This window comes from Anguilla anguilla, chromosome 4 (assembly GCF_013347855.1).
Source record: "Anguilla anguilla isolate fAngAng1 chromosome 4, fAngAng1.pri, whole genome shotgun sequence".
Taxonomy (NCBI): domain Eukaryota; kingdom Metazoa; phylum Chordata; class Actinopteri; order Anguilliformes; family Anguillidae; genus Anguilla; species Anguilla anguilla.
Window position 1 is genome coordinate 22,953,054 of NC_049204.1, and position 11,349 is coordinate 22,964,402.

The 11,349-nt window shown below is 43.5% G+C and overlaps 1 protein-coding gene across 4 annotated transcripts; it reads left to right on the forward strand.

The window, feature by feature from the left end:
* Positions 1-135: 135 nt before the first annotated feature.
* On the forward strand, positions 136-10,559 carry si:ch73-40i7.5 (amyloid-beta A4 precursor protein-binding family A member 3). Of its 4 annotated transcripts, XM_035414690.1 has the most exons (12): positions 758-1,037; positions 1,371-1,468; positions 1,544-2,832; positions 2,982-3,012; positions 3,473-3,618; positions 4,018-4,104; positions 4,553-4,735; positions 5,784-5,963; positions 6,225-6,437; positions 6,598-6,717; positions 6,951-7,091; positions 7,537-10,559. In XM_035414690.1, the coding sequence occupies exons 3-12, from the start codon at positions 1,663-1,665 to the stop codon at positions 7,606-7,608; spliced, it is 2,343 nt and encodes a 780-aa protein (XP_035270581.1). In that variant the 5' UTR covers positions 758-1,037; positions 1,371-1,468; positions 1,544-1,662; the 3' UTR covers positions 7,609-10,559. The 4 variants fall into 4 exon arrangements, with proteins under 4 accessions (XP_035270577.1, XP_035270579.1, XP_035270580.1 ...); XM_035414686.1 differs by lacking the exons at positions 758-1,037; positions 1,371-1,468 and adding an exon at positions 136-423; XM_035414688.1 differs by lacking the exons at positions 758-1,037; positions 1,371-1,468 and adding an exon at positions 136-368.
* The last annotated feature ends 790 nt before the right edge of the window (positions 10,560-11,349 follow it).

An 11,349-nucleotide genomic window follows, 5' to 3' on the forward strand; every position in this document is an offset into this window, starting at 1 on the left:
AATTACCAAGGAGTTTTTAGTTTATTGACATAATCTTTGAGATTTGCGACACTATCTGTTATAATTTCTTTAAATGTATATGTTTGTTTATTAAAAATATGTACAGTTGAATTTAGTATTTTTCCTATTTGTTTCTAATAGTAATACAATGATATAATGTATTGTTGACAATCGCACACGTATATAAATTGGTTCGATGTCTACAGAAGGACTTGTATTGTCCTTCTGTAGCTTAAAGGGTCACAAAAATTGAGTGAGCCGCTGGCCAGCGGGGCTGGAAAGTTAGATGTTTGATGATTTGGGGATAGATTGAACTCGACTAGTCTACTGAACGCATGCGCGATTGTTGTCACTCGTCTTTGTCACTAGTAAGTACACCAACTACGAAGTAAATTGCAACAATTGTAGGTAGATTGATGACGGGTATGTGATTTGCTTGCTTGTCGCTTTAATAAACTATAAGTTCGGGGCCGTGGTGTCCTGTTGTGCGAGACTTATTACCCTGCACAGTACACGAATGATCATCAGACTTGAGTCTGTTCGGCAGCGGCTGTTGGTGTTGTGTTAGCCATAGCTATCGTTAAATAGCTAGTTACTAGTTAATTAATGTGAGCTTTTTGTCGTGTGTGTCAACTTTTAGTCCGTGGAGTTTGGTTCAGAGAACGTTTAACGACAGAAGACTTCTGGGTTGCGTAGAAATGTAATCAATTAACCAAAGGGTATGTGTACACATTCCTGCACTTGCTATTGGATATCACTGGTAACTCAGCCAGCTGATTGTGAATAACCGCGGTCACTTTTAACTTACTCGCAATGTTCAATAATAATCACGCATAAAATGTTTTACTTTATAAGGCCAGTCGTTTCTAGCAGGAATGTTTTATGAACATGGCTATAATTTGCTAAGCAACAAGCTAGGAAATGATAGTGTGGCTTTGCTGAATTGGTGATCAGTCGAATCGCGTAACTTCACGCACCACGTTGGAACATATTTCGTAGAAAGGAATGCGTGACAGCTGACCTTGTCTACAGAAAACGTATTTTCAGTGTATTGAAATGTTCCTGCTCTGTTGTGGGGATGCGTTTCTGTATTACCCTGTCATTGTTTAATGTCTGGATATGATTTGTTATTTATTCCGTTATAGTTATTCATAAATATCAATGTTATCTGTTGTGTTTAGTGAAACGTATCGTGTCAGACTAATTACTTGGGATTTATGTACTAGATGGGATTTTTGTATGCATGCAGTCTGAACCTGATTCCGGAACGTATTTTACGTAATGGGAGGTTATTTTTCAATGCTGGCGAACGCACTTTGAACCAGAAACGAGCTGATAAAAGGTTCTCTCTCACTGTTCGACGAACATAGATAACCCTACACTATGGAACGTATACAACCGTTTTTGCGCGTGTTGATGACATAAGGGCAGTGGAGCCTCGGATATCAGTTCCGGTATCTGCTTATAGGTAATGGAATGTTAGCCCTCATTGACGACTCAGCTCAGTACAGATTACTCATTTCATCGTGATTTCCTTTGCCAGGAGTGAAAGGTGAATGCTATACTTGCTGCATGGCTACAGTTCTGACAGAGGGACACTTCGGGACAGAGGGACTGTAGCATCACACACAGTTCCAGGCTCCTGTTTTTCCATTGTCCAACATGGAGGAACAGGAAGAAGCTGCTTGCAAAGTTGGTGAGGCATCTAGTCAGGGGGAAAGCGACCAGCCCACTGTTCAGAATACAATGCCGATCAGGCCTGTCTCTCCAGAAACAGAACAGCCTGATGAAGTGCCTTTCCTGACTCAAGATGTCATGTCTGAGACTGAGAATGTAGACTGTAAGGGGTCTGAGGAAACTCCTGAAAACATCCCAGACCACGAACAGGCAAGTTCCCCTCTCCCAGATATTATGGGGCCCGAAGCCACCTCTGCAGAAGATGAAATTCTTCACAAGAACCCCAAGGAAGAACCTACAAACTCTGACCTCGAGGACTTGGATTCCTTCAATCTGATAGAGCCCCCTCCCCTGGACTGGAGGTCAGACTCCTCCAGTGATGGTGCCTCAGTGGGAGGGATAGACGATAACAGCTTCCTGCAGCCAGACATGATGGACACTCCAGAAGACAGGCTGAGTGAACCAAGCCTAACTTTAGACCCCGGCACCACAGAGCCCAGGACAGACCTTGATGTCCACCAGGGCACTGAGGATGAAGCCGGGAACTACACTGAGGAGCAAGAAGGTGTTGAGAAGGAAGAGGAGGTGGAGGAGGTGGAGAAGGGAGAGGAGGAGGAGGAGGAGGAGGAAGAGCAGGAAAGCAGGCCGGGTGACGTAGACCACTCTCAGATTCAGGCACTACTGGCTCAGCTTCAGCATTTCAAAGGGATGCCCCTCTCTGAACCCCCTGCCCACAACCTGTCCCACTCCTTCTCTGGCCCTCCATTAGAGAGAGGTTCTCCTCCCCCTCTTGGGACTGAAACCAGCGTGCTGCAGCCAGCAACAGAGGAGCACAAGGGCCCCGGCCTCCTCTTCTCTGAGAGCAATCAGAGGGATCTGCTGGGGCTGCTGGAAGGCGAGAAGGTGGAGATGCCACCACTGACGGCCTCCCCAGCCAGGTACGTCCAGCAGAGTGCGGGAGTGGATGCAGTGGTCTCGGTTTCCTACAGCCAAGAAGATGGGGAAAGATTTTGGGATCACTTTGCCAATGGGCAGGCTGGTGACAGAGAGGACCCTGACTCCCCTGACGATGAGCTCATGGAACCGATTTGGCTGAAGACGGAAGGGGGGTGCCCTTCGGAGGAAGAGGCTGCAGCTGCGGAAATCGGAGATGCGGTCAGTATATGGAAGTTTGTCGCTAATTCCTCACAAACGGAGCTGCGCGTCCTGACTGAATTTCACAACTGCGCACTATGCTACATATATTTACAAAGTGTTTTTCTGCCAGTTCTTCTTTGACCTCTCAACACGTTGTTTGGTTACAGGAGACTGAGACTCAACCAACATATAAAGATGGTGAGTGAATTCCTTCAAGGAAGTGAAATAATTTTTTATCAATTGAATTATAATTATTGTTATTTATAACTCCACATATATTTGCTTCCGAAATGTTTGGTGGATTACTGATATGGATTTTAGTCCATAAACAATTTTAGTTCTGTATATGATAAAAGCATGTAAGTCACTTAAAAACTGGTTAAGCAAAAAAAAAAGTAATGTATTTCTGATTTTTTAACTTTACTATTCTTCACTTTTGGAAGACTTATATGACATCCAAAGTGACACTCAAAGGGATTACATTTCAACAATACAGTGTGCTGTTTGTTCACACAATCAGCATATTCTGGAATTGAAGCATTTTTATTTTCTTGACTGAATTCATTTTGGTTTGAAATACTGGCAGTTAGACTATGTCAGTGTGCAGATATCTGCCATGAGGTTGAAGAGCTGATGTTTGGTTTGTGGTCCCTGATAGTGCCTGGTCCCTGTGACCCAGAAGACCTCCTGGATGGAGTGATCTTTGGGGCCAAATACTTGGGTTCCACTCAGCTTACGTCGGAGAAGAACCCTTCCACCAACGTCCGCATGGCCCAAGCTCAGGAAGCTGTGGACAGGATCAAGGTGATCGAGTCTTTCAAATCGGGGCGGCAGTGTAGCATAATGATTAGGGTCCTGGGCTTGCAGTTCCAAGGACTTAGATTCAGCTTCCACGTAGGCTACTGCCTACTGCCTTTCAGCAAGGTACTTAACCTGGATTTCTTCAGCAAATATCCAGCTGTATAAATGGGTTACGTGTATAGAATCTAAGCTGTGGAAGTCAATCTGGATAAGAGCGTCTGCTAAATGCTCAAAGTCTGAACTGTAAATGTACCGACAGTTCAACCAAGTGAAACTAGACAGTCTGTCAGACATACATTTTCAGTGTAGGTTCTTCCTGATAACCAAAGAGACAGTGATGAAGTAATTACTTTCTAGATGTTTAAAAACACGTGTTTAAATGATCTGTGCTTTGTTCTTCAGGCCCCAGAAGGGGAGTCCCAGCCCATGACAGAGGTTGACCTGTTCATCTCTACTCAGCGCATCAAAGTGCTGAGCGCAGACACACAGGTGTGTAATGGTTTCAGTGTGAATAACGGGCTCGGCATTTGTGTCCTTAACATGCAAAGGCCTGTGTGGTCCAGCACATGGCAGGATGTAGCGGAAATGGTCAATGATCAATTGTTCACCAGTATGCAGTGAACAGCATTTCTTAAACTGCAGTTCTTTCAGCTCGTGTAACAGGCCCTTGCAGCTTTTCAGTCACCATCATCGAAGTGGGTCAGCTTATGGCATCTGAGTTGGTTAATCTCTATTCATAGAAAGGCTAGAATTGATATTGTCACGCTTCAGGCAGTGAAGGAGCTGACACTCCAGAATTAGTCATTTCCCCATTGTAGAGAAGGCGAACTAATTGCAAAACACATTTTAATGAATGTTAATAATAGTAATTACATTAATATATTGTCATATAATAACAGTTTATTGATATGCCCCCCCCCCCCCCCCCAATGTTTAGGAAGCAATGATGGACCACCCTCTGCAGATGATCTCCTATATTGCGGACATTGGCACCATCGTTGTCCTGATGGCACGCAGGAAGCCCATTGGCCGGAAGGGGGCGGAGGCAGCTCCGGGGTCCAATCCCCCAGCCACTCAGAAGAAGTATTGCATGATCTGCCATGTGTTCTCCTCAGAGGATGTGAGTCAGGCCGCTGGAATGGATTCGTTAACCTGTGGGAGTCTGGGAGACTTTTTAATTTCTGAAATGTTCTTATCGATGTCCAGTCATTATAGCTAACAAGCTAACATGTTTAGTTTGGTCTGATTGAAAAGTTTGCACTCGGCAGTCTAGAGGATTGCATTTCTGAAATGTATTAGAAAATGTCCTTGTTCTACACTGCCTGGCCAAAAAAAAAGTCACCGTTTGGATTTTTTTGGATAGTGCCCACTGTACAAGCCTCTGGAGGCAGTGTTATGATCTGGGGTTGCTTCAATTGGTCAGGTCTAGGCTCAGCAACGTTATTCGGCAGTAAAATGAAGTCAGCTTAGTACCTAAATGTACTGAATCACCAGGTCATATTTTCTTCCCTGACGGCACGGGCATATTCCAGGACGACAATGCCAAGATTCATTGGCTCAAATTGTGAAAGAGTGGTTCTGGGAGCATGAGGAATCATTTTCACACATGAATTGGCCACCACAGAGTCCTGACCTTAACCCCATTGAAAGTCTTTGGGATGTGCTGGAGAAGACTTTACGGAGTGGTTCGACTCTCCCATCGTCAATACAAGATAATGCAATTCTGGACGGAAATAAATGTTGTGACGTTGCATAAGGTTGTCGAAACAATGCCACGACGAATGCGCGCCGTGATCAAAGCTAAAGACGGTCCAACAAAATATTACAGTATGCAACTTTTTTTTGGCCAGGCAGTGTAGTTGTCCATGTAAGCTCCAGAGTTATTTCCTCATCCTGTTGATGTTCATGGCTGAAATTCACATCTGTAGTCACTCAGATGGTAAACAGCAGATGGAGCAAACTGCTATGGAAACGACACATGTCTGCAACCAGGCTGTCAATGTCAGATGTGCATTTATGACATTGATTATGTAAGGTGAAAGTTGCTGAATGTTTGACCTCAACAGATTTGAGTTTGTTTCAGGATTCTGCCTTCTCTGGAATGCTGGCTGCCTCAGACATCTGCTAGCATTGCACTGCTTTCATGAACGTTTTGGATTCCACCACAGGCGCAGGTTATAGCTCAGGCAATTGGGCAAGCGTTTGGAGTGGCCTATCGGCAGTTCCTGCAAGTCAACGGGATCAAGGCCACTGAACTGCGGCCCGGCGAGTACAGCGACTACCTGGGAACCCAGGAGCTGTACAATGGAGACCTTGTGCACTTCTCCCGCTCTGAGAATATCAGAGAGGTCTGTCGCTGAACTGAGAATTCCGATTCGCCCACACTGGTATTCCTGTCGATGTTGCCTCTTTCACAGTCCTCTTGATTTAAGTTGATGTAATCCAATACTTCAAAGGCATTTTTGCTAAGCCTGAATGAACCATTACAGAGAATATGCCCATTCATGTGCAGTACTTTACGTGTGAACGCCTTGCCTCTTTTAATCTGCTTTTAGTAAAATCCATCAGGGAAGGAAGTGGATTTGAAGGTTTTCCTTCCGTCTGAGCAGGTGTGCATCACCAAGGCTGCGGGGGAGATCCTGGGCCTGGCCGTGGTGGAGTCGGGCTGGGGCTCCATCCTGCCCACCGTGGTTGTGGCTAACCTGCTCCATGGAGGCCCTGCCGAGCGCAGTGGGGAGCTCAGCATCGGGGACCGTGTCATGTCCGTCAACGGCGTCAGCCTGGTGGGCCTACCTATTGCCACCTGCCAGGGCATTATACGGGTGAGAGGGCGGGACAGGGAGGTGGGGCTGTGGATTAGAGAGTAAGAAGGCTACTGAGACTAGGGCAATTGCAGACCACATAAACACCACCTTGTTGCCTTGTATGATGTATAATTCAGATTTGTCCTAACACTTGGTTCTCTGCTTGTTCTCTTGGCAGGATCTGAAAAATCAGTCTGAAGTGAAGCTCAGAATTGTCCACTGTCCTCCAGTTACCATGGCAATAATCAAACGACCAGACCCCAAATATCAGCTGGGTTTCAGTGTGGAGGATGGCATTGTGAGTGTCAACATTTTGTCCATCTTGCCCATCGAGTGCAGTCAGTCAATCATTGCCAGGCATAATATTCTTGGGTGTATTCAATACATTGTGTTTGTGGTTCTTCAAGAATTAAGGTGATTTCAGATGTGTTTTTCCTCCGACATTCATCAATAATAGTTAGTACATCCTATTTGCTTCAGTGAATGCTCCCGAGTTTTCCATACATTCTGTGTTCTGCTGTCTCTGGGCAGATATGCAGTCTGATGCGAGGGGGCATTGCCGAGAGGGGCGGAATTCGTGTGGGTCACCGCATCATCGAGATCAACGGGCAAAGCGTGGTGGCCACGCCCCAAGATAAAATCATCCACATCCTGACCCACGCAGTGGGAGAGGTGAGGCCGAATTCTGCTTCTTCACCACTGACACACAGAAGACTTGGGCAGGCTTGCAATTATGAATCACCATACTCTGCTGGTCTCTGGCAAGATTGCAGTAATATGTATTTATTATGGAAATTCAGTGAGCGATTATGAATGAATTTATCGTTCATAAATAACACTCATGTCTTTGATTCAAAGCATGATGCACAGGGAGAGGCTCTGGTATCTCAACTTGGACGCAGTTTGTTTTCTCCTGAGCTAAATGCATTATGAGCGCCTGACACCATCATTGTGCAGTACAGTGTTCAGTGCAAGTGCTGTTATCCTGGACACCTTGTTGTTCAAAGAAAAAAGCTGGCTTAAGTGCTAAAGTGCTTACTTATTCCTCTTTGATTGTAAACAAGTAAATTATTCAACGCTGGTTCCAATCTTCAAGTCTTTTTTATTTTTTTAACAGATCCACTTGAAGACCATGCCTGCATCTACATATCGTTTGCTGACTGGGCAGGAACAGCCGGTTTTTCTCTGAGAATGTTTGGGACAGAGGATGGATTTACCACTGCCTACAGGGGGGAAATCAGGAAACCAGGATCGCAGTGTGAATACTCATCTCCCCAGTCATTGCATTGCTCAAGCCAGGCACTTGCATACAGAGTCACATAAACATAAAGATCACTGCAGTACATTAGTACTGAGTATTTTCTGCCATCATATTAGAAAACACCATATCTGCACTATCTGTGGTGTTGAAACTGTGGATCCTTCACATTAGATGTAATTTTAAATATGTTTTTAAATGAAAGTGTAGTAGAGCGCGTGCGCACTCGGTCTCTGTCGATCTGTACAGAGCGGTAGGAAGTTTGGCATTCACTCAAAAGTTCTCGCTGGCTGACAGGGTACAGCACGAGTACCTGCTGCGATGTGTCTTCCATCCTCACGCCATGTTGTGCCTAAGCTTGTCTGTCCTTGGAGAAGACTCCCATTTCAGAATGCAGTGTCAGGTGCACTCATTCCCAGCTGCCCACTGGTAGACTCCCTAAAGGCGGACCGCATCGTTCAGTAACACAAACTAGCGAATAATTCCATCTGCTTAGTTTGGCCTCAGCATTAGCATTGTCGCTGTCACAGGGACTGACACAGTGCTTACTCTATGCATTCACAAGCCGTGCAGCTTGCATGCTAAACTCTGAAGCTCAAGTCTCAGTGCTTGTCAAAACACAGAGAGCGCCTTGATCTCTGGGCTTGCATAGATTTCCTGTCATAGCAATATAACAAGGTATATTTTTGATAAATCCTAAATGCAGTATTGGATGTTTATTAAAAAAGATTTATCTCAACTAGTTATATTTTTTTGTTGTTTTTACTGGGGAAAAATGGATGCAAACTCATGAATTGATTCTTATTAATTACTTGACCTTTTTTTTTTTCCTTCTTCTACACTATTATGTTAAACATGAAACCGACACGTTACAGTAAATGTTTGTTTACTGATGTCATTTGAACAATTAGCATTAAGAAGAGCTCTTTTAAAGTAGCAGTGGCAGATTTAATTTTGAGTTCATAAATTAATATTTAAGGCATGAGTGCAGTGTGCATACCAAAATTATCTTATTCAGAGCTATTGCTATAGTGTATCTTTAGAACCCATATTTCATCAAGTATTTCTTGTTGTATATGCAGTTAAATCTCTCACAGATTGGGGTTGCTTTCAGACTTTCACTTCTGCAAAGATTCTTTACTCAGCTTTACTCTATCTGGCTGCCATACTGTGTCATATTTACAAACGCCAAAGAGCTTCGATCGCCGAAGGAATTTGGAGTGATAACATAAGAAAGCTGCTTTCATTTACCTAATATCACAATCTTGGTCGCGCTACTCTGCAAATGTGTGCCAACGGCTTCCATTGAAGAACTGCCCTAAAAAGCAGCAGGGAATTAGAATGTTTCCAGCTGTGCATGTATATGTATGTGCTGTGTCTAAAGAGAAGACCATTCTCTGCTTTTAGTGAAAAGGCTTTAGTGAGTTCCTCTAGAAGAGTTTTGAGTAAACTGCTCTAAATAGCACAGAGTGTAAATTTATGCTTTTGATAACCACAATTTTAAAGTGCCCTTCATGCTGACATTCAGCACTTGCTGCTTGCTTGTTTATTTGCATTTTCAATATATAATTTTATTGTCATAGCCTTTTAGATACAGTGAAAACAAAAAAGAAATGGCTCACCTTTGAAAATGTTCACACATCTCATCTGAGGGTGCATGCCTGCTGAAAGCCCACCTTTTGAACAGTATTAATACAGTATTTCATTTTTTATTTTCTGGTATAATTCGGTTGTGTGCAGAAATATGTCTTGACTAAACAGGGTTAACCACAGTATAATTGCTGCTGGTACAACCGACAGCCTTGTTGCACCACTCCGTCATCACAAATTTTCACTTTGCATTTTGAACAGTGCTTGATTCTACAAGTTATTATTGGTATCTTGTGGTACACTTCATTAGACAAAGTCAAATTGCTTCATTTCGTAAGTATTTAGAAAACAAAAATGTTTTGTGAAAGACAAGTGACTGTTAGCATTTATATTTAACCCTTTTGTCTCCCCATTGATTCTGGGTTCTTTCATGATCTCATTATGGAGTAGCAAAATGTACACAGCCAGCACAGACTAATCAGGACAGCAGCAGGCAATTTCTGAATGACCTCATTGCTAGAGAATGCAGGGAGAATGCACATTGTTTACCAAAAGCTTGGTTTCCTGGGCAACTGGCACAGAGGCTTAGGCAATCAACACCTGAAGTGCAGTTTGCTGTGTTCTAGAAAACCGGATCACAGGGTTGAATGTGTGTGCCTATTGTGTCTTTGTGTGTTACGATTAGATACTTCCTTTTGTAAACCGGTTGAGTTATAGTTTTCCAACATGCTTCCTGCTTCAACTAAAGAAAGTGTTCCTATTAGTTGTTTATTCATCCCCTCTACAATGAATAGACTTTGTCAGCTAAAAACCGTTCAAACCAAATTACAAACTGACCTCAACATGCTTTTCCCTGCTTAATTAACAATAAATCCTACACCACCCCCATCAGCTGATTTCTGTTGTTCTGAGCATTCTGCTGCACAACAAAATGGCTGCCTTGTGTAAAATGTGCATTGGTGCTGGTTGATAAGTCACCCCTTTTACCTTTATATACTTGTAAGATCTATGAAAGCCACTACTTGCATTAAATCTGTTGATATGTATAATTGGGAATTTTAGTATGTTTGTAGCCAATTGTATAATTTTTTATTCCTGAGTTCAGCAAGAAACTCGTAACAACACTTATCTTAGTGGCACGGCATCAAAAATGTCTATACGCTTGGCATAATGCAAAGGTTGAAAAACATTTGGGAATTTCAGGTGTGCCTCACAGAACAAAATGTGGAAATACCTATTACATGATGCCTACAACTTCACACGAATGCATTAAAAACATGAATCAGCCAGTAGTAGCCTATGAATTTGGTACTTTTGTTGTTTCTCAAAGGAGAAATCGCCAAATGGGCCATTCTCCAACCCACCCCCTACCCTCATTGTTGTTCCAGCATGTCTGCAGATAAGATCTTTAAGAAGTCTTTATGAGACCTTTCCCAGATAGCAAATCCCCACAAACAGTGATACTGCCGGTTAAACACAGGCTCATTGGCTCCTGTATCTGTCCATTTTTTTGCACACAGTCCACGGCTCCTCCCTTTCCTCTCTGCTCGCACAGAACCGCAGGAATGTACTTCTTTAACTGCAGGGCTTGTGCTCAGCCAGTGGAAACATCAGGCTTATAAAAAAGCTGAGAGGGATTAGTTTCATCATGACCGCTCCTATAGAAAGGGGGCGTTTGTATTACGCAATGCAAGTGTAGCCACCTAAAATGCCTTGCTGTGAAATTTCTCTGTTTGAGGAAGCCTAAACCGACAGCAGTGCAGTATCAACACTCGTTTCCCTCAGTTATGGTGACGTGCAGATTCAACAGGTATGATTTGAGTGTGCAGACTACCTAGTTTGGAAAAACACTGAGCAAAAATCATAAAGAGAAGTGATATAGACAACCTGTCTAATTTGGCATTTGGCCTTATAAGAAGTGCACAATGTGAGGAAGAAACCGATCCAGGTGTTTTCACTTTACTGTGCAATAACAACACTTAGCGTGCACTGAGGTGCTGGAACTTTGTTGCTGTCAAGTAATTTGAGATGCATGGAAACAAAGCACGGTCCGTGCATGTTACGTCCCCTGCCTCTGCTTGC